At 58.8% G+C, this 22,954-nt stretch overlaps 1 protein-coding gene across 1 annotated transcript; it reads left to right on the forward strand.

Annotated features, from left to right (window-relative positions):
• Window positions 1-15,420: 15,420 nt before the first annotated feature.
• TNNI1 (troponin I1, slow skeletal type) lies at window positions 15,421-22,512 on the forward strand. Its single transcript, XM_089904927.1, has 5 exons — window positions 15,421-17,834; window positions 19,405-19,494; window positions 20,707-20,883; window positions 21,119-21,228; window positions 22,171-22,512. The coding sequence occupies exons 1-4, from the start codon at window positions 17,472-17,474 to the stop codon at window positions 21,224-21,226; spliced, it is 738 nt and encodes a 245-aa protein (XP_089761053.1). The 5' UTR covers window positions 15,421-17,471; the 3' UTR covers window positions 21,227-21,228; window positions 22,171-22,512.
• The last annotated feature ends 442 nt before the right edge of the window (window positions 22,513-22,954 follow it).

A 22,954-nucleotide genomic window follows, 5' to 3' on the forward strand; every position in this document is an offset into this window, starting at 1 on the left:
ATACCCACCCCACCCCCCCGCCCCAGCTACCGGCCAGGCTGCTGGTCCATCCCCTGAGCATCTTGGGTGCCGTCTGTCCAGTGTGGACCTCGTCAGCTTCCTCCCAAACCAGCTCTTCCTCTGTGATGTACTTCTGCTTCCAGTTTAAGGCACCATCCTGTCGACTGAGCCGATTGGTCTAGATTCTTTCCTTCACCCCCCACTGCCTCTGCCCCTCACCTCCCAGCACACAGCGTCAACAGCTAGAGCTGAAGACCATCCTCCTGACGGCCTCTTGGATCTGTTTTGCTCATAAAAAAATGTTGTCTGCCATTCCGGTAACAGCAGCCCCTGCAGCCGGGCCCCCATGCTGCGCCCTGAGGGGACTCAGGATGGAGCAAAACAGGATACTGGCCCTAGAGAGCTGAGATGCCTATCTCAGGAATAATTTCAGTGAGCCCAGACTCTGGCATCTTCCCATCCACAGAAAGGTCCCCAAATATAACGTAACTCATAACTTTTAGGTCATGTGGTTTTCCTCAGTCGAAGTCTCGTCTGTTTCACGGCACTGCTGCTGCCTTCATTCAGGTCCCGCTCAGCAGCCACCCTTATTATTGTTATCGTACTGTTGTGTTTTGTATGACTTACAGTCAAATTTTTCTGTATTTGTTTATTATCATTATTATCGTAATTGCCTCTGAACTGGCCGCTTGGTCGCCAATTCTTCCACCCTCGGATCCAGCTTTTATTCTGCAGTCTGCATGAACTTTCTAAAATTCGCATCTTCCTGTGTCACCTGGAAGTTCTACAGCCCTTTAACAGACCTCTAGTAAATGCACGGAGTCCAGGCTCCTTGGCACCTGGGGCGCAGACCAGGTTTGGGGACTTGTCATCACCCCACAGCCACTCCCACATCACCTCCTGCTTGTCCCAGCTTAGTCCTTTACACTCTAGCGAGAGCAAGCTGCCTATATCCGCCCCCCCATGCATTTTCCTGCCACTGTGTCTGCTCAGATCACCCTGGGTCTGTAATGCCCTTTCTCCTTGGTTGCCTGACCAACTCCGATGTTTCCTAAAAACCCTGGTCTCCTCTCAGAGAATTCATCACGCCTCATCAGAACTACAGTGAAGCACATATGGTACCGAGTGTTATTACAATTGTTTGGGGAGCTTTTTATATATTTGTGTGGACAACAAAGCAGGAGGTGAAGGCTCCCGTCTGTCTAGATTTTAGTCTGAATCATGAAGAATTCACATTTATGGAGGTTGGGGAGAGGATAATAGGTGAGGTGTAGCAAGTGTGCGCTTCACCCCGGGTGGGACCCCCTGAATTGTTGTGAGGCGATTGTCCATGGGGGAAGGTGTTGGTGAGAATGAATATCATTTTGTCACAGGCTCTGAAATACCGTGGTTCCCTGGCCTCCATGCTGCTCTGGAACCTTAATATCCTTAGTGTAAAAGCAGCAGGAAGTTTCTTCATACCTTTGCGTCTTAGGCGTCAGAAAACGCCCACTCCCTGCAGACCCCGCTCAGCAGCGCCCTCTAGTGCCGGCCCTTCCCCTGCAGCCCTTTCTCAACATCACCCGGTCTCCCCAGAGAGGAGCCGGGCGCAAGAGTCCCCCCTCTGGAAGGATTGTGAGTCCTTGGGGACAGCTGTGTACACACGACTGGATCGGACCCCCCCCCCGTGTGTCCTTGACTGGGTTTCGGAGGGTCTTGGAGCCCCCAGCCTTGGTGTGCCTGTGAACGTGGATGACTTCCGAATGACGTGTGTGAATGTTACGGATTGCAAAACTTTCCAAAGGAAGTTCTAAGTCCCCCCAAAATAAAGAACCCCTTAACCACTTAGATCCTCAGGGGGACTAAGACGCAGGTACCCTCACGTTAAGGAAGGTAAACAACCACTGTCAAAGCAGCTACATGGGGGTCACAGTAACTGCACTGCAAACGTGTCTACCATAAGCTGTGTTTGTTGGTCTCCGGGTTTGGCGCTGGGCTCAGCCCAGCTCACCTGTGTGGACACGTGTGGACAGCAGGGAAGGCTGAGCGGGTGATGGATTCGGACCCGACTGGGGACGCCTGACTGTATCAGCGGGGTAGGTGGGTGGGGAGGGATGAAGTGTAGAGAAGGAACACAAACGACCGTGTGTACGTGGTCGCTGGGTCACGAGTAAGTCACACACACACACACACACACACACTCACGCGTCCCGTTGCGCCCTCTGGTGGCGATGATGAGAACTAGAATTTAGGCAGTTTTCTCGCCCAGAAGGACTGAAGTGAAAATCCCAGTTTCATGCTGTTCCTTATCAAAGTCTCCCTAACTTTAAGGCACATTTTGTGAAACCACAAAGCCACAAAATCCCCAGGTTAGCCATGGCCAATCCACACACAATAACTTGGATGTTAAGAATTTCTTAATTATTCCGGTTTTTGGCTGCCACTAGACAGGAGCAAAAATCATACTTCACTTTTTGTTGATCATTTTTCTATTTTTAAGCTTTATTTGATAGACAAAATAAATTAATCAGGATAATAACAACAATAATCTGCTAAAAACAGAACAGTGGTTCTCACACTTTTGGGCTTTACTTTACTGAGGGCTCTAAAAATCTTTTGTTTGTCGGTCATGATTACCAATATTTACCATATTAGAAATGGAAATGGAAAAAAATTTCAATATTGATTGAGTTATTTAATAATTATAATAATAAGCCCATCTTACATGTTATTATGTAAGCCCAAATAGGTTTACATAATAAGCCTGTGTAACATAAAATATTTTTAATAATGTTATAAATAACAAATGTATAAATACAAATAAAATACATTATCATTAGTTACTATAAATAATAGTTTTAATAATAAAATTACAAAGCAAAAATATCTAATAAGGGACTTCCCTGGTGGTCCAGTAGTAAATAATCCACCTTACGACGGCAGGGGACAAGGGAACTAAGATCTCACATGCCACGGGGCAACTAAGCCCGCGTGCCGCAACTACTGAGCTCGCGCCTCAACTAGAGCCCGCGTGTCGCAAACTACAGAGCCCACACGCTCTGGAGCCCGCGCGCCACAACTAAAGAGAAGCCCGCACGGTGCAATGAAAGATCCCGCATGCTGCAACTAAGACCCTACACAGCCAAAGATAAATAAAATAAATAAATCTTAAAAAATATATATCTAATAAAAAGAGTGGCACTGTTTTACACTTTTACAAATCCCTTTAATGTCTGGCTCAATAGAAGACAGCTAGGTTCTCATATCTGCTTCTGAAGCCAATCTGTTGTAATATGTTTTGTTTGAAGTTCACAAACAGTATTCAGACTTACACAGATATGTAGTTGGAAAAGAGAGAAGTAGAATATTTTAATCATCTTTTCAGAGAATTGTGAATACTCTTCTTGGGTTACTGCATCAAAACTCAACAGGTGGGAGTTTCTTGAAGGTTAGTTCCGATGTGGAATCTGAAACCATATCAATGAAGTCTTCATTCTTCAACGAAGTTGCATGAAAACCCACGTTTATCCTGCACTTTGAATGGATCTCTTACCGGGGTGATTCTGTAACACTGCTCATTGGTCATTTGGAAGACATGCAGATCTTCCCAATGTGAACACAGTTCACACATTACACCGTGAGTTTGTAAAACTTTCATTCTTTGACATCACTGCCAATCTTAATCAGAGAAGTCTACATATTTGGGAAACTGTCGAGCTCACAACGGCAGATACAGATTTTCCCAGATTTGCATTTTCTCCTGAAAGCTTGAATTTTTTAATTGGCAGCTGTTTCCCTCGAGGTGACAGGCCCCCTTTTGAGAAACAATCTACCAACATTGAAGTCCGACTAACTACAGTTTTCAATCAAGTGAAAATGACACGCGCAAGTGGCAGCTTCCATGTCCTCACACCTGCAGGCAGGCAGAGGACCAGCTCCCTGTGTACCAGCTGATTCAACAGAGCTCCCTTAGCACTTCCTTCTGCCTCATCAAGGGCACTGTCACGTGAAACTGGCTTTTCCCCAGTGAGCGCGTCGTGGGCAAACGGCCTGCTGCCGCCACCTTGATTCCTGCTGTGGCATCAGCGGGTTTACCTGTGCCTGCCTTTGCTCCACCTGTTCAAAAGTCCATGACGGGGAAGGGGTGGGTCTGCCGGCAGGATCAGGTTCGCCTCTGCCCTGCTGGTTTCCTCAGCCTCCATCGGGCTGCAGTTCTGTGTCTGCAGCATCGTGTCCCCTGCTGGACCGGCCAGGAGCAAGGCGAGGGCAGGACTCTGCGCTGTGGACCCTCCTACACACAACCCCTCTGACAAGGAGAGGAAACGTGGGCGGAGGCCGTGAGCAGACCTCTGGCTGGGTGTCTGCACTGGCGGGGGGAGGGACACACACAGAAGGAGCCTCCGCTTTCCCGAGGCCGCTCCCACCCCTCTGCCCCAGTGTGGAATGTATGGGACCCCCAAAGCCGGCCCCAGAAGGAGGTGCGGGGCTCTGGAGAGGTCATCTCACTCTGGCTGGGTTTTGAGGGAACTTCCTTTAGAACCTCTGATCTTGAGAAGGCCCCTCTCTAGCCAGCTCCGCCCCAAGGTGCCTGCAAAATCCTCCTGGGGTGAGAGTGGTGGACAGAGAGAGTGCACGGCCCTCTGCTGCGTTGGCACCCGTGTCCCCCCGGCACTCCTGGCCCCGGCCTGGACGCGAGGTGGAGGGGGGTGGACATAGCCCACGGTGACCTCTGAGGGCTCAGTTTCACATCCACAAAGGCCCAGCTGCCCAGCTGCTGTCTCTATGTCTGTCTGAGCTCATTGTTGGAGGGGAAAACGGTTCATCACCTGTGTCAATGTCAGCGAGAGTTTGCGGCTGCCCCTCCCTGGGGGAGGGGGCAGCTGGGGCCTGGACACTCCAAGTGCCAAGAGCATGAACGAGAAGCTTCCCAGCCGACCCTTCCCCCGGGCCCCTGGCCATGGGCACCCCGACCATATTCCAGGACCCCAGGAAAAAGCAGGATCCCTCCTGAGTCCTAAGAGGCGAGTTCCTGCACTGTCTGGTCAGAAGACTCCTCTCCGTGTTCCCATCGGTCCTCTCCTTTGCTCCATGAGCACTGGGTAAGCATCTACTGTGTGTCAGGCACTGTGCCGGGCGCTGAGTATACAAACAGGAGTGTGACGTGGGGCTAACACTCAGGTTTCTCCAGATGATGAAACAGATGACGTCAACGGGCTAAGTGCAGGGAAAGACGGATGCACCGGGGCCTGGAGGACGGCTCCTAGTCCGGTCAGGGTGGTCAGGGCAGGCTTCCTGGAAGAGGCAATGCTCCACTGATACTTAGAGGAGGGTGGGGTGAGAGAAGGGCCTTCTGAGAAGCATCTGTGGCTCCAGGAGCTTTGAGAAGAGGGTGTGTGGAGGTGGGGAGGCTGAGAGGAGGCCACAAAGGGCGGGCGAGCCCCCTGCGGGGTTTCCGTTTCATCCTGAGGCCACGGCTGGAGGAACTGGGGACGGGACCGTGTCCTCATTTTAGGAGGGTGGTTCAGGTGGCCGCAGGATCCCGGAGAGGTTGCAACGAAGTTGGCAAAGTGGGGTGGCTGAGCAGAGACGGCAGAGGGCAGATGGGGGACTCCAGGCAGGGAGCAGGGCAGAGCTCGGAGCTCCGCTGACTGTGGGGCGGGGGCGGGGGCTGGCCCTCAGGTTTCTGGTCTGGCGCCTGGGCGTGGCGATGCCATTTTCTGTGGCGTGGTGACCAGAGGAGGGGCAGGGGCCGAGGGGTCGTGTGGAATGGCCGCTGGGCACACGGGCCTCACCTCGGGGCCCCCGGGCAGGAGACACAGATTTAGTGCCAGGGAGGCTGGAACTCTGTCCCCACTGACTCATCCTCCCCTCTTAGCTCTGGGACTAAGTTCGTCCCTCTGACGAAGACGAAAATCATTTCTGGGAAGAAGGACCAGAGTGAAAGCGGTGAGGGGGGTGTCAGGGCACCCAACAGCACCCTCTAGGCCCGGCGTCAGTGGGGCAGGGCCCCAGGCTTGCTATGGAACCCCAGGCCTGGGTCAGTGCCTGGGATGCAGGGGGCCTCCCGCAGGTATGATGAAGGAATCAACGAGCGAACGATGGCGGGGAGTGTGGGCGCCCCCAGAGTTCAGGCTTTGGAGAGTCGGGGGCAAAGGCAGGCGATGGGTCAGGGGCAGGCGGACAACACAGGCTATAGTCCAGACCTCCAGCCTCGGGGTTGAGCCTGCCGGGGGGTGAGGTTGGGGGTGCCGACTTGGTTTACCTACAGGGGTTCTTCAAGTGTGGTCCCCAGACGTGCAGCTGTAGTAATATCACCGAGACCTTGTTAGAAATGCAAACTTCCAGGCTCTACCCCGGACCTGATGAATCAGGAGCTCTGGGCCAGGGACCCCAAATCTGCACTGACCAAGCCCTGCAGGAGTTCTGATGCCCTCAATCCACTGGGCCAGCGGAGGCCTGGGTTGCTGCACACCACGCTGTGTCCTGAGGGGACAGAGAGAGGTTAGAAGCCCCATCACTGGGGAGGGGGCGGTATGGAGGGAGTTGGGTGTGGGGAGGTGACATGGGGGGTGCAGGCTTTGGAGGGGAGAGTGAGGAATGCTGACGTCCAGCTGAGCAGGGACTCACCCCCTATCTCCCGGCCCGTCACCGGCCCCCCAGGCCTCCCGGGAGGGGAGGGAAGGGCCCCTTCTCAGGGGTCTCAGCACTGAAAACTCTAAAACAAACCTCCTACAATTTGGTAGGAAGAGAATCAGTGGGTAATTCGGAACATCACTTGTGGTTTTCGTGCAGGGATGAATTATATGGGGCTTGGGAGCCCAGGGCTGGTCTGCTGCAGCCAGCACACTGGCTGGGGACAACACATTAAGGCAGTGACGGTGGCTCCTGTCTATTGCCGGACGTCGCAGGGCGGGGCTGGTGAGGGAGCACAGAGGCCTGGGTGCTGGCCTCAGCTCTGCTTCTGCTTCGCTCTGGGGCCTCAAGGGAGTTGCTCAACCATCCTGGGCCCCATCTCGTCATCAATAAGATGGAGCTCAACGCAGCCCCTGCCTCAGGCCGTTCCTGGGGGGCTGCCGTGAGAACATCCCGGCTGATGGCTGACGTTTGTTAAGCGTTTGCAAGGCCCTCTGTACAGGTGGCCTCATTAAGCCTTGCAGGGGCCCCCGAGGTGGGCGCTTTACCCCCATTTCCCAGGTGAGGAAACGAGGTGCAGACGCTACCCTGATGGGCGTCCATGTGAGTGGCAGAGCCGTCTGCCTCTGTGCTGCGCGTCCACTCACTGCGTCTCCAGTGCCTTGCGGGGAGCCTGGTCTGTGGCAGAAAATTGAGGGGCGACTCCTTTTCGGTTCTCCGTTCCTTCTACCTCACCTCCTCTGAGCTGGCCCTGGGCTGGCGGGTGGGCTCAAGACAGGGGTGGGGGTGGGTGGAGGAGCCAGGAGGGGCTTGCGGGCTGTCCCTGAGGGGCCCCTGGCAGCAGGGAGGCAGGTGGGCCGGGCCTCGGCCCCTGCTAAGCTGGGTTCCTCCGCCTTGCAGATCAGAGCCCGGCTGACAGGTGTCGGCCATTGAGGTGCGGGGGCCATGGCCCCCACCCACAGCCTCACCGAGCTTTGCTCCCCTGGTCAGACACTTCCTTCCTCGCCTTGTGGCTTCCCACCCTGGAGGACAACAGCGACACTGGAAGCCCACGGACCGAGGCTGCACCCCCTGCGGGTCACCTCCCTCCCCCACCTCCCTCCCTCGTGGCCCCTCCCCCTGGTCCTCAGCCCTTTGGTCTGACAGTTGAGCTGCCAAGTCACAGATCTGAGAGGACCCCGGTCACACAGGCCCGGCTTCTGGTCGTGGCTGCCGCCGACTCCCCCTGGACTTTAAAAAGAGGCCCAGGGGAGGCTGCCAGCTTCACCCCGAGGATGCCAGGCCTGGCCCGGTCACCGTACATGGTGAACCCAGTTTATGGATGAGGAAGCAGGGGTTCGGGGGACCCCGTGCAGCTGGGTTTAGGGTGCGGTGTGGACGGCCTGCAGCTGCGGGTGGGGTGAATGTTGGGGGGCGCTGAGGCCAGCCCCTACCCCGGGCCCAAGCAGGGGTTGTTGATGAGGCCGGAGTAGGCACGGGATAAGCTCTGTCTCAGCATCTCACACAAAACAGCACAAAATGGACTTCTAGAGGGCGAGGGACCGCCTCGGGAGACCAACAGAGGGACGAGGTTCTAGGGGTCAGGGCTGGGGCGGCGGTGTAGACGTGTGGATTACTCACCTTACGGAACAACCGGACAGGCCTGAGAGGGGCCGAAACGCTGGGTACTGGGTGCGGGGTGGGGGTGGGGGGCGGGCGGGATGCTGCATCCGCAGGGAGGGGTCTGTGGGCCGTGGAGTCAGTCAGGTTACAGTGTCAGGGTTAGAGGAGGTGGTGCTTGGGTCAGAATTGGGCTAGAGTTCAGGTCCAGAAGTGACCGGCTTTGGGGCAGTGTGACAGGAGCCTGGGGCTGGGGGTTGGAAGGCCTGGCCCCCGCCATGCAGCCTCTTTTCTCTGGGCCGCTGTCCGTCTCGGGCACAGTGACCAGGCTGGACGGTCTTCCATCCTACGATCCTCTCGGAGGTACCAGAGCTGGCCAGGGGAGGCCAGGCCCTGCGGGGGGAGCTGGATTCTGGCTGGGAACATGGGAAGCCACTGGGTCTGGGTAGGCTCTGCTGTCTGAGCTCCCCGAGCCCGCCTGAACCGTGACCACGGGCCCTGCCCAGCATCCCAGAGGGTATTCATTTCCTATTTCCAAAGCTACACAAATTTAGTGTCTCACATTTCTGGAGGTCAGCAGCCCGAAGTCATTCTCACTGGGGGAAAGATAAGGCGTCGCCGGGCTGCTCCCTCTGGAGGCTCTGAGTGAGAATCTGTTTCCTGCCCGCCTGGGCTGCGGCCCCTTCCCGCTCACACCAGCATCCTCCCTTCTCTGGCCTCTGCCTCTTCTGTCATCCCCTACCGCTGACCCTGATGCTCATGCTTCGTCTCCTAAGGACCCGTGTGGTTAAGTGGGGCCCCTATGGACGATCCAGGAGAATCTCCCCGACTCAAGCTCCTTATTTAATCAGATTTGCCAAGTCCCTTTTGCCTAGAAGGAGACATAGTCCCATTTTCATTAGGACATGACATTGTGGTGTTTTTGGGGGGCGGGTAGTGCATCGTTCAGCCGACCACGGGGAATTCTGCCTGTGCCTCTCCAGGTCACGGGCCCTGATTCTGGCTCTGTGTCTGGGGAAGTGCGTCTGTGCCAGACTTGGCCTCATAGCCCCGGGGACAGCTCCTGTCCACAGGCAGGATGGGAGGGGATTGACCTGGCCCCTGGGCAGATGAGCTCTGAGGTGGGGGGACCTTTTGAGGACAATTTTAAGCAAGCACAGGGGACAGGCTGCAGAGGCACTGGGACAGACAGCGGGGTCTTGGGGCTGCTACTTCCAGCGGGGGGCCTCACAGCTGGGTGTGGGCAGCCTGCAGCTGGAGATCGCGGGCCTGCGGGTGGGCTCCGGGGCCTCTGCACCCACCCCACACAGAGGAGCAGGTGCCAGGGCAACAGGGCCTAACAGCCCCATGTTTGAAGGCCATCTCTGGGCAGAGAGCAGGAGAGGCCCGGGAGAGGTGGGTGGGCGTGAGGGTACGGGCTTCCTTCCCTCTCTGGCTGAGCGGGGCTGCAGGCCCGTGTGGGTCTGAGGGTGGAGGCAGGTGGGGTGAGGGAGGTGTGGGCGGAGTCAGGACACGGGGGCCTGGGACAGGGGTCCCCATGCAGCCTGAGGATGAATCGAGCCCCGCTGAGGCCGCGGTTCCTGGTGGTCCCTGCGGAGGGGAGTGTCCGCTGGGAGGGTCCCAGTCACCATGTCTTTCTGAGACCATCTGCTCGCCTACTTTTTAGGTCCTTTTGCCCCTATTTCACTCTTCTATTTGTCAATCTGTTCTCTTTGTTTTTCCTTTTCAAAAAGCGGGATAATCCACGCAGGCGATTCATTTTGTTTTTGCACATATTAAGATTTTGTATGAAAGTTATTGCAAAAGTTATAAACCTAATAAACCAACGCAATTAACTTCCACAGACTCATCCCCAGCCCCCAGATTCCTTCTCTGATCCCCAGCTGCTCCTCTGGTTTCCATCCCAGCCCCTCCGCCTGGGATCCTGTACCGCCCCCCAGCACCCCCCGCCCCCCATATAACCTCCCAGACCCCGTTCTCCCTCCCTGGCAGCCTTCTTGCATGGAGGCTTCCCAAAGGTGACCTGACCAACGCCAAATCAGAGCAACTTCTGCTGGCCCAGAGGGAGGCGCCTCTACCCCTCCCTGGCACTTGGGTATGTCCCCTGAGGACAGCCCTGTCCATGAGCTCTGTTCCCACCCGACTGACACTTGGCTAGAGCTCCCCAGCCTCTTGCTGCTGACAAGACCTTTCCTGGCCTCCGAGAGGGGTCAGCGTCCTGCTTGTCCTGCCCCAGCCTGGGCTCCTGGCCCATGAGATGACCAACAATAATAGCCGCTGGATTAACATAGCAGGCATTGTCTTCCTCTGACCATAGGGTGGGTATTAGGTGTTCATCCATCATCCTAAAAATAGCCAGTGAACAGGTGCAGCCCTTGCACACCAACCCCCCGGATGCTGTTGGCATGTGGCCAGTGACAGAGGGTGGGTCAGGGGACAGAGGGAGTTAGTTTCACCAAGTTCCAGGCACGGGGTGTGGGGCGCCATTTGGAACCTGGGAAACCCACCAGGAGAGGGTGCAGAGCATCTGCGGACCCTCAGATGCCACGAGCTTGAAGGTCAGCTCAGCCCCAGGACCCTCACTGGACCCCCTCAGCACTGTTTACGTCACCCCCAGGTCCAGGCGTCTCCCTGGCACACGTGTACCAGAGCCTCAGAAGATGCCCGAATGTCAAGCCTTTTGCCCTCTTGGGGCCTGGGCTGTGGGGCCTGGTTCCCGCATTCCCTTGCGAGAGATGCAGGGCCAGCGAGACGGCCCCCCTTCCCCCGGGCCTCCCGGTGCCCTGGCGCCACCCCTGCTTGGAGCCCCATCCAGTCTGCTATCCATTCCCCCTTTCCGGGGCTGCCGTCTCCTAGGTGGTGGCCGCTGTGTGCAGAGGCGCCGTGTCCTCCTGAGCCGGGCACACGTGTGTCTTCAAGCCCGCCGGCTGCTGTGCATGCTGCGGTGTCCCCTTTGCGAGGTGTGTGTGTGGTGGGCGGGGGGTGGGGGGAGCGGGGAGGCGGGAGGGGCTGCGTCTGTTCTATTTTTACCCGCCAGTTGCTGTGGGCCATAGTTTTCATAGCTTCCCCTCCACTTGCCCCCTACAGTCTGCAGTCAGCCGCACGGCGAGACCATCTCACCCACGGAGATCCAGGAAGGTGAGTGTCCACCGCCCGGGCAGTGGAGCTGGGGCTCCGGACTCAGGAGCAAGTGAGGGCTCGGATGGCGAAGAAGATGGTCTTGCCTGTGCCACTGGGTTTGTTGGTGGACGGTCCTAAGACAGTCCCACAGCATTCAGTCCCGTAGGGCGGCCTCTGCCCTGCAAGACTGTGGCTGGAGGTGAGCCCCTTGCCCGTTCGGAGCCGTGAACAGGATTTTCCAGGCTGCCCAGGGAGCCGCCGGCAGAGCCTCGAGGATCGTTTTCACACCGCAGCCCAGCCGTCCCGGGAGGGAGAGGGGCGCGTTGGGGACCAGAGGGGGCAGAGGGGCTGTATTTGGAAGTTGAGGGGGAGCTTGGTGAGCAGTGCAGGGGGCGACGCCCGGGTCAGAGGAGAAGGGGGGAGCGGGGGCAGGACTCAGGGGCTGGAAGGCTGCACCTACGCCCGCGCCACCGACCAAGGAAGCCGTCCTGCCTCTTTGTTCTTTGTCTTTGACAACTCACTTGGCGCCCTTTGCTGTCTGCACAGTGGACAGAGCAGGTGCGGGCAGAGCGCCAGCCAGCCTCCTGGCTCTGGCGCAGAAGGGGGGCTCTTGGGGGAAGGCAGGGGGGACAGCACTGGGATGGGAGCTCGAGAGCCTGTGAGCACATCAGTGAGGACCCGAGGCGGGGGTGGGGGGGTGGAGGGGGAGGGTGTCGGGCGGGGTGGGCTCTCTAACGGGGGGCGGGGCCGGGAGACTGTCCCCAGCAGCTGTGGGCGGGCTTTCCTGTTCAGAGCTCAGGGTGCTGGGGGGTCCACAACTGCAGCCTTGGGAGCACAAGCCTTGTCAGCAGTCAGTCAGGGAGGACCGAGATGCCCTTGAACTGAGGTCCAAGATGGGGGTGCGGGCGAGCAGGCGGAGGAAGACAAGCCTGAGTAGCAATTTGTGGTCCCTTCCCTGCTCACACGCAGTCACGTACACACGCTTACATCCCTGCTCACACGCAGTCACGTACACACTCACGCTTACACACACAGGCCCACACACAGCCTCAGTCTCGGTCTCACGGCCTGGCTGGCCTGTCCCACCCATGGGGCCTGGGGGAGGGTAGCCCAGGGGCCCCCACCTCCCACTGTGGGTCCCGTTATCTCCCTCTTGCTGTTGGGGGCCGGGAGCGCGGCTCTCCCACCCTCTGAGCTGCCCGCTCCATCCTGAGTTATTATCTTGTCTCTGCTTGTCTTCCAGGGGACCTGTCGAGGGGTCCCGTCTGGTGGGTGTCAGCGCAAGGCTGGGACCCCTTGGCCTGGTGATTGTCAGCGGGCGGGCCGGGGGCGGGCCCGGAGCTCGGCAGGACGCCAGGCCTGGCCGGACAGGTAGCGGCTGTCTAGGGGGTGTGGACACGGCCGGAGGCCCCACCCCCCAGCCCCGCCCCCGACCGAGGACGAGCACGTCCCTTCTCAGTGAGATCTGTGCCCCCGGGGACCGTGCTGCGGGGGCTGGGGGTGGGGAGGGCTCTCCCCCAGCTGCCCTTCCTCTCTGGACCTCCTCGGTGCCTTCAGAGGAGTGCGGCCCTAGAATAAACAGCTGGCGATAAAATCTAATTGCAGCCAAGCATCTCGGGAATGTGTGGACTGTTTCTACTCCCCTCTGTGCCCCAGGGTGACAGCTGAAGCTCTGGGTCACACTCCCTCCACCGGGCCTCGCCCTCCCCCCACCCCCGAGGCAGCGGCAGATGGGGCGTGGTTAAGGCTTTCGGATGGGAGATTCAGGCGGGGTGGCTGAGCCCCACCCAGGCTTCCCAGCAGGAGGGGAAAGGGTGGAGTCGAGGCAGAGGCGGAGGCGGCTCTGGAGGAGGTGACGGTGGCCACTTTGCACTTGTCCTTCGGGGTCAGCCTGCCCCTACCCACACCAGGCTCTGGACCAGATCCAAACCCCTGGCCCTGTGCTCAGCTCTCCCCTGGCTCCATCCCCTCCCTGATCCTTCACTTCATAACCCAGCTCGGGCTCCCACCCCCCGGCCCACACACCGGCTCCCACCCCAGCCGTGCCCCTCCCTCCCCGTGTCGTTGGCACAGTGCCCACCCCCTGCACTGGAATGCTGTTCAGCCCGCGCCAGAGGGTGGTCAGGCCTGGCTGTGGAGCATCCCCCTCTACGGCTCGGGGATCTCCTCCTCCGTCTGAGCCCCAGACTCTCGGACTAAAAGGGGTCCCAGGGTCACACAGGTCAGGGGGCTTCATACTGTGCTCCACGGGCGCAGGACCTCACGGAGGAGCATGGGGGTCCTGGGCTAACGCCCCTTCCACCAGGGCCAGCCGCTCTATTGATTGGACTTGCTTTGAACAAAGGGTTCAAGACCAAATATTAAATGGAAAACAAGTCCTCTAACCCCTGATTTTGCAGAGGGAAAAGCTGGCCCGGGGAGGGTTAGGGTGAAGACCAGAGTGGGACACGGGGTTTTGCCCTGACTCCTGGCCTGACCCCCCTCAGGGCCCCTCACGGACCTGTCCCAGCTCATCACCATCCACGTGAATGGCGCCCCCTGGCGGTGTGCCGTGTGGTGGCTTCCTGTGGCCTGTGCTCACTGTTCCAGACCCTGCCCTCTCAGACCTTCATGACCACCCACTGCCCACAGGACAGTCTGTCTCACCCTGTCATTCGAGGCCCCGTGAGCGAGCACCCACCCCCCAACTCCAAACGCATTTTCTGTGTATCCCACAGGTGTCAGCAAATGTTTTCTGGAAAGGGCCAGCTAGGAACTATTTTAGGCTTTGCAGGTTACATAAGGTTCTGTCGCATATTTTCTTTGCTTTACCGTCTTTTAAGCGAACAGTCCAGTCCTGGCCTGTGGGCTGTAGTCTGCAGATCCTGGTCCTACACACCTGCCCAGCAGAACCACTTTTGATTCTCATCTTGTTTCTTTGCCTTTGTAAGGTTTCTCTCCCCTGTGAATGAGTGAGTAAATGAATGGAGAGAAAAAAGAGTAAACGGACAAGTATTTACCCCATCCTGACCCACTGGAAGGCGATACGTCTGATTTCTCCTTTCTGCTATCGGACCTTCTTTCCCAGGCTGGGCGGCTGACACAGCCCCACGGCCCAGACAGGTCGGGGTGAGGGCAGGAACTGTAACTCTCCCTCATCCATGGTTCCTTCTGCCCCAGGTGCCGCCCCACCGCCGCCATGCCGGAAGTGTAAGTAGTGTTGCCTCCCCCCCCTCCCCGCCCCCAGCCCCGCCCCGGGGCCCACCTCCTCGCCCCCAGCCCCGCCCCGGGGCCCACCTCCCCGCCCCCCGACCCCGCCCCGGGGCCCACCTCCCCGCCACCCCGACCCCGCCCCGGGGCCCAGGAAGGCATGCGCCGTTGCTGCAGATTTCAGACCATCTGTTCGGTCCCTGAAGCAGTTCCCTGGGAGACCAGATCCTAAAACAGGCACAGTCCTGAGAGCCGGGGTCCCCAGGGTCCACGTGTCCTCCCAGGCTTTGGGCAGAACTGGCTCCCAGTTTGTTGCTGGAAGACCCTCTTGGCCTGTGTCTCAGAGTTTGTTTGTACTGATCAAATGGATGGATCAAAAGCCCCAGGCCATGATTTAACGTTACCCAGTAGATGAACAAGCTTTGGGGAGGTACCTACTCGCCCGGGAAGGAAGTTTTCACAGCCTGGGACCCCACCTTGAGGGTTCCATCCTCCCCAGTGTACAGTGGCTCGTGTCTCCCAAAAGGGCCCCCAGTAGCCCACAGGGCCTGAGGGTCTCTATTCTATCCTGCTTGTGCTCGAACTGGCCCCCCTGCACGATGTCTGTCTGCTTTCTTTCTGGTGTGCTGTCACCGCGCCCCTCCCCCAGCCTGTCCACACGGTCTGCTGTCGCATGGATGCTATGCATTGTTCAAACTCACTCTGTCTTCTGCTCTCCCCCCGCCCACCCTGGCCTTCCTGTGATGGATGCCTGCAGCGAGGTGAGTAAGACTGGGGGTGTCTCTGTCCTGGCGGACGTTAGACAGGTGGCGGTAGGGTGGGCATTTGAGGAGCGAGAGCTTGGGTCAAGGCCTGGGGAAGGGTGCTCAGTGGCTGAGCAAATTCCCTGGAGAGTATAAACCTTGGGGGAAGATTCTGGACGTGGGGCTCCTCAAGGTCCAGGGAGGGGGGCGCCCCAGTGCATCACGTCCCTGGAAGGTGGTCCTGGGGCTGGGACCAGACAGAGGCGGTGCGACTCTGCACCTATGCTGACCACCGAGCAGTTCTCCCTCACCGGGTCTGAGAGCGCGTCCAGCTCTGGGGGGCCGTCCTGTCCTTGCAGATCTACATTGGAAAGGTGGGAGGGAATCATCCGTGGGTTATTCCAGCCCCGCCCACCACCGGACACTGAGGGAGGAGCAACAGGATTCTTGCCCTCCCCTCGGGTCTTAGACAGCCCTGCCCCCGATACAGCCCAGGTCTGTTTAGACTGCTGAGGACACGCACAGCCTGTGTCCCGCCTCGCCCGGGGTGGGGACTGCAGCTGGGGAGCTGTGGACTCAGGGCTGGCAGGCTGGGAGTTAGCAGCACGGATGGAGGAGACGCTCGGCAGAGATCCTGTTTTTCCATAGTCGTGTGAATCTCTAAGTTTCACTGAGGCTCATATGAAAGTGAGTCCCTGGTGACTGATGGGCAACGAGGTGGCCAAAATCTCCCCCGGTTGGTGGGGAGATGGTGAGACATCTCCGTGGGTGCATGACAGTGTAAACCGCGGCTGGTGACGCACATAGCAACAGGCCATTCCCTCGCAACCACGCGGACTGGACACACAGCAAAACCCTTGGCTTTCGGAGAGGAAAAGACAGAGCACCCTGAATAGCTGGATTAGAAGCAGGTTCCAGGCAGGAGAGCCCCTTCATTTTCTCCCACAGGGACGGCTCAAAGCTGATTGCTTCTACTTTACGCACAAGAATAGCAAACCCAAGCTGTGGCCGGGCTCCGCAGAGTAGCTGCGGGGGGGCGGGGGCGTTCACCAGTAGCTCAAGAAGTGACCGCCTGTGTCCAGGAGGAGACAGGAGCCCTCGGAGTTAGGGATGGAGCAGACCCCTCTCGCTTCCCTGGGGGACGCTGCCACAGGGCCACGACCTTAATAGGCGTATCTAGTCAGCAAGAGATGTCAAGCATTTTTAATAAGAAGAGAAAATATTGTCTTCATAACTGAGAGCAATTTATATGGATTGTGTTGACATCAAGAAAAGTTTTGACGTCTAAAGAGATGGAGCTTCTTTATTGAGGGAACTCAGGGCTTACTTCTCTGGTGACACAACATTGCCCCAGCGTGCCAGGCCGTGTGCCTCATGCACGCTGTTCGAAGCCGGTGCTCACGCACGATCTCATTCTGTCTGTAGTCCCTCTGTGGACCGGGTAAGGTGGGTCTCAGCATCCTGACTCACAGATGAGGAAGGGGGTGCCCAGACCCTGTGACCCATGTAGTGTCTTGCAGGATTCAGCCCCTCGGTCAGGGAGCTGAGTCTCTGAATCTGAGGGGTGCAATCACAAGGTGAGCTTTTAAGGGACCCTGAGGTGAGGATTCTGGGTTAGGATGGTGACAGGCAGGCGCTCATCCCGGCCTGGTCCAGATTTCTGGTTCTATAGCCGCCACCTCACCCATCTCTCCTCCTCTTTCTCCTCAGAGAAAACCCAAGATTACTGCCTCCCGCAAACTCCTGCTGAAGGTGAGCGGGGTCCTGGCTCTGGGGAGGTGTCCGGGGAGGTAGAGGGGTGCAGTGCACCTCTGGGGGGGAGGGTCATGGGAGGTCAAAGAAGAGGGAAACCAGAGTGGGGAGGAGGTGGAGGATGAGGAGAAGGGATGGAGGATGAGAGGGGATGGAGGAGGAGGGGGGATGGAGGACGAGAGGGGATGGAGGATGAGGAGATGGAGGAGGAGGGGATGGAGGAAGAGGGGAAGGAGGATAAGAGGGGATGGAGGAGGACGCGGCAGAGGGAGTCTGGCCAGAGCCCGGAGCCTGTGGTCAGAAGGTGGGAACCTGGAATTCTGGTCCTGGCACCTTCCCAGGGCTTGGCAGGAGGCGGGGCCGTGTTCAGGGTGGGACCCCTGGTGGGGCAGAGGGCTTGCTTTATTTTGGTAAGAGATTCTTTCTTAGGAGCTCTGGGGCCCAAAAAGATGAGAAATGGTAAGAGGAAGACTGAAGGACAGTAAGGTCCGGGGTCCAAGAGCGCGGGTGCTGGTGTGTGGTCCCCCGGGCTTTGGCGTCACGTGGCCGCGCACATACTCCCACTCTTGGCGGCTGCCTGGGCGGGGCCTCGTCCGGGGCCGGGCTGGCGGTCGGGGGCCCGCCTCCCCTTCAGGCCCCGCTGCCGTGGGGGGCCGGGGCCGCGCTCACCGGGCGTGTCCTGCGCAGAGCCTGATGCTGGCCAAGGCCAAGGAGTGCTGGGAGCAAGAGCACGAGGCGCGGGAGGCCGAGAAGAGTCGCTACCTGGCCGAGCGCATCCCCGCGCTGCAGACCCGAGGCCTGTCGCTCAGCGCCCTGCAGGTGGGCATGGGGGAGGGGCACCCGAAGCGGCGCGCAGCCCCGCGGCAGGGGCTCAGACTGGCTCGGCCCCAAGCTCTCTCATTAGTCTTCACAACCCCGTGGGGCGGGGTCGGGCTGGGGTGGGGCGTTGGGTCCCATTTTACGAGCGGGAAGGGAGCCTCAGCAGGGAGGAGGGGCTTGCCTGCGGGGGGTGGGGGGGCTGAGCAGGGGCTAGGTCGCGTATTGGAGCAGCGTGACGGTGCAGAGCGGGGAGCTGGCCAACGCTTGGGAGGGCCCACTTCTCCAGACCTGCCCGTCCTTCCCCTGCAAATAGGCCTTTAATGTTTTTATAACATCGATAAGAGTTTAAATACCAGTGACTGCAGAGTGAAGGGCCCGGAAGGAGATACAGATCTCCTTTGACTTACGATGGGGTGAAGTCCCAAGAAACCCATCGTCAGGTGAAACTGTCGTAGGTCCAAAGTGCACTGTCTACGCCTCACCCAGCGCACATCACAGCTCACCTGGCCCAGCTTAACCGTGTGAGGACCCCACTCACGGTAGCTGAAAGTTGGGCGAAATCAACTAACAGAAAAGCCTATTTTATAATAAAGAGTTGAATATCTCGTGTAATTTACTGACGATGAAAAAGCAGATGGTTGTCTGGTACAGAATGGTTTTACGTGTGTGGGTGGCCACCCTCACGAGCGTGGGGCTGCCTGGGAGCTGGGGCTGCACTGCCCAGCACCGAACATCACTAGCCTGGGAAGGATTAAAATTCAAAATTCCAAGGATGGTTTCTACTGAATTTGTATTGCTTTCTCACCATCATAAAGGCAAAAAAGATCATAAGCTGAGCCATCGTAAGTCAGGGACCATTTTTTTAAAAAGACGTTTATTTACTTATTTTGTCTGTGCCAGGTCTTAGTTGTGGCATGCAGACTTCTTAGTTGTGGCATGTATGTGGGATCTAGTTCCCCGACCAGGGATGGAACCCAGGCCCCCTGCATTGGGAACTCGGAGTCTTACCCACTGGACCACCAGGGAAGTCCCACCATTTGTAGACCAACATGTCACCGATGGTTACCTCCAGGTGGTAACCTATGTTATTACTGCCTGGTGGTAATAATTCCTATTTTATTATTAATTAAATAATAATTATTATCACTAATTATTCCTATTTTATTAGTAGTCGTAGTAGTATTTTTTTGTTTGTTTAGGCTGCACCGTGCGGCATGCGGGGTCTTAGTTCCATCGAACCCGTGTCCCCTGTATTGGGAGCACAGAGTCTTAATCACTGGACCGCTAGGGAAGTCCCCTTATTTTATTATTTTTGCTTAATATATAATTTTCAAAATTTCTACAATTAACTTACATTCTTTTTATCATAAGAAAACTTTTTAGCGATAAGTACATTCGGAAAGGAAAACAAAGGACTTCCATTCAGAGCGAAGGGGTCTATCAGCCCCTTCCACAGCTCAGGTCTTGCCGAGGTGGAGGAGGGGCCGGGCACCCGGCTGGGAGGTGGAAAAGCGGGGCTGGGGGCTGAGCGGCTCCCTCATCTCCCTTCCTGACTCCCCTGCTTCCGCAGGACCTGTGCCGGGACCTGCACGCCAAGGTGGAGGTGGTGGACGAGGAGAGATATGACATCGAGGCCAAATGCCTGCACAACACCAGGGAGGTGAGCCGGGGCTGGGGGGTGGCAACACCAGGGAGGTGAGCCGGGGATGGGAGGAGGCAGGGGCACAGCTGGAGCAGGCTGGCTGACTGGGACAGGGTGGTGTGTGAGAAGGTGGGCGCAGCCAGTGCAGGTCAGGTGGGTGGCGGGTGACGTCTGGGGGTGTTGGGTGGGCACTGACGTGGCAGTTGTGGACCAGGTCCCCCTCCCACTGCCGGGTCTGGGGAGTGGCACTTAGGAAGCTCTGGTCCCTGCACTCCATCCCCCAGGGCTGGAGTTGGGCAGAGAGAAGGTGATGCTTTTCACACAGATGAAAAGCACAGACTTCATCCAACCTATAAGGTGGGCTCTTCAGTGGAAGAGAAGCCACCCCTTTTATTCACCCACACAAATAATCATAGCCTGTTAATAACACCTTACCTTGCAAACGGCTTTCATGTGCATTGTCCCTTTGATCCTCGCTGCACGCCTGTGGACGAAGTGGGTGCTTTTATCTGCACCTGACAGATGAGGACACAGGTTCAGAGAGGCTGAGAAACTCGGCCCAGGTCACACAGCGGTGGACCTAGGATGGGCCTGGCCTCTGACCCTCACTCCAGTCACTTAGCACTCCCCCAGCATGGGGCGCGGGGCGTCAGCTCCACCCAGACCCAGCTCTGGTGCGGTGGGCAGAATGCGGAGGGGCAGGGCTCCTGCTGCTGGAGTGGGCACCTGTTCCAGCAGAGGGGTGGGGAGGGACTGGAGCCACTTCCCTCCTTCCCACTTCTCCCCAGCAGGAATGACGATCTGTGGGTTCAGGGATCCCCCCAGAATTTCCTCCTGAGGTTGCACCCTGGAAATCCCCCAGGGGGCTCGGACATGGGGTTTATCCATCCTGCTGGACCAGGGCTGTGCCCTCAATGACCTGCTCTGAAGGCTCACTGGGAAGGGACTGGTTAGAAGCGGGAATAAGAGGAAGTGGCCCGTCCCACTGCAAACAGGGCTTCCGAATGACACTTCTGTCTCTTCCCTGCATGGCCGCCATGGCCGCCACGGCTAACCGAGTTCCCTCTCGGAGTCCCACTCACCCCTGTACCAATGGAATAGGATAGAACGGAGGTGGCTGTTTGCAAGGTGACAGATCGTGGGTCTGGGCGTCCCCGAGGGCCTGGCCTGGAGCCTGGAGAAGTGGGGCCTGGCTGGGGCCCGGAGCCCTGAGCTGCCCCCTCCCCGCAGATCAAGGACCTGAAGCTCAAGGTGCTGGACCTGCGCGGGAAGTTCAAGCGCCCCCCCCTGCGGCGCGTCCGCGTCTCGGCCGACGCCATGCTGCGCGCCCTGCTGGGCTCCAAGCACAAGGTGTCCATGGACCTGCGCGCCAACCTCAAGTCTGTGAAAAAGGAGGACACGGAGAAGGTGAGCCCCCGACCTCACCCGACGCGGCCTCGGCCAGCCCTGCGCCCCCCACATGAGCCCCGCCAGCTGGCGGCACGCTCCAGGACCCCTGGGAGACCAGGAGAGGCCTCACCACCCTGTTCTGGGAGGAGGGCTGGGATGTCCCACCTCTTAGGGGAGGCTGACTTCCCATCACTCAGCCGCTCCTGCGCAGGGAGGGCCTGGTGCTAAGTGTCCCCTGTGTGGCCGCCCACAGGAGCGGCCCGTGGAGGTGGGCGACTGGAGGAAGAACGTGGAGGCCATGTCCGGGATGGAGGGCCGCAAGAAGATGTTCGATGCTGCTAAGTCCCCGACCTCCCAGTAGAGGTAGGCAGAGCCAGCTCCCCGCTCCCAGGCCCCAGTTGACAGGGCAGCAGGGACGCCAGGATGGCGGCTGGCGGGCTGGGCAGGGTGGGCGGGGAAGAGGAGCCCTGAGGTGGCTCAGTCCTGGTCCCCCGAGACTGTAGGCACATCATTCCTGCTTCGGGGCCCTTCACTCCCTCACCTGCAGCATGGGGGTTGCGTCAGCTCCGTGATCCCCCAGGTGTATCACCTGCAGCATGGGGGTTGCGTCAGCTCCGTGATCCCCCAGGTGTATCACCTGCAGCATGGGGGTTGCGTCAGCTCCGTGATCCCCCAGGTGTATCACCTGGGGCGTAGATGATCCGGCCCCTCCCAGGCCTGCTGGATCCGAGCCTCTGGGGTGGGATCAGCCCCTAGGTGACTCTGATGCCAGAGCTTAGAACCCCTGGATTCCATGACCCCCAGGGCCTTCCAGCTCTGACTTTCCAAAAGTCTAAACCACTCTTAACTGCCTCCTGGGGAATCCTGCAAAGTGCCCAGCACTGGTCGGGGGGCTTCCATTCAGAGGAGACAAGGTCACCCACTCTCCGAGGAAGCTGCTGGAGAAAGCAGAACGTTAGGACACGTGAAGCCCTCTGTGGGCATGCGGAGGGCACATGCAACAGGGCAGGGTCTGTCCGACAGCCCTGTCCATCTGAGAAGCCTCCTGGAGGGGCAAGCTCTCCGAGGATGTGATGGGGTTGTGGACGCAGGAGGGCGTGTCAGGGGCTGATGGTGCAACCAGAACTCAGAGGTGGGGATTAGCCACGCGTGGGAGGATGCCCAGGCGGACAGGTGCGAGAAGCCCCGTGGGGAGGAGGGTGGGGAGAGCTGAGGCTCGTAGGAGCCCCTGTGGACAGCAGTCCAGCCTGGGTGCCGGGGTGAGAAGGCCTGGGAACTGAGGGCTGCTGCCTCTCTGTCCCGCAGGCAGCTGGCCAAACTGTGTTCCGGGTGCCCTGCCTGCTCCTTCCTGCAGCCCCGCCCGCCGGCCTCTCAGCATACCCCCCTGCACTGCAGAGCGCGCCCCCTCCTCCCACGTCTCCCCTCCAGCCTGAGCGCCTTCCGGCGGGACTGAGATTAACAGACACAAGAGGGGAGGAACGGCAGCATCTGAAGACGGCGCCTGGCTGGCGGGTGGGCTCCCTGGGGCTCCCTGGGGCTCCGGCCGCTGTGGGGCAACCAGGCCTCGAGGAGGCATGCACCCTCCACTCTGTATGTCAAGCGCCCGTGGGCGTCACAGCCTCTCCATTAAAACCAGTGTCCTGCTCACTTCTGCAGCTCTGGCTGTAAGCACTTGGGGGAGGGGGAAGGCAGGGAGCCTGTGAGGGAGGCTGTGCTGGGCTTCAGGCAGCAGCTCGGGGCAGCATGGAGGGCCACCTGCTCAGGTCCCCCTGGTCCCCCTGCCATCTGTTCCGGTGACACCACATAGCACAGCCTCACCCCCAGGGTGCTCAGCTCAGCCCAGCCTGACCTGCAGCTGTCAAGGGGCCCCTCCATTCCCAGCCCCTGGCCCTGCTGCTCTCACGGGGCCATTCCCCCGGCTCCCCTCTCCCGGGTGCCCTGGTGTGCCTGACCCTCGGGGTGAGCAGTCAGGTCAGTGTCCTGGCCCAGCCAGGGGGATGCCCTGCAGTTCCACCCCGGCCACCAGGCAGCTCCTTGTTCACGCCTGCCCTGGGCTCTCCCATCGGGTCCTGGGCCAGCCCTGTCCACC

This window comes from Delphinapterus leucas, chromosome 1, assembly GCF_059928025.1.
Source record: "Delphinapterus leucas isolate spDelLeu-1000000601 "Yukka" chromosome 1, BTC_Dleu_Yukka2, whole genome shotgun sequence".
NCBI classification, from domain to species: domain Eukaryota; kingdom Metazoa; phylum Chordata; class Mammalia; order Artiodactyla; family Monodontidae; genus Delphinapterus; species Delphinapterus leucas.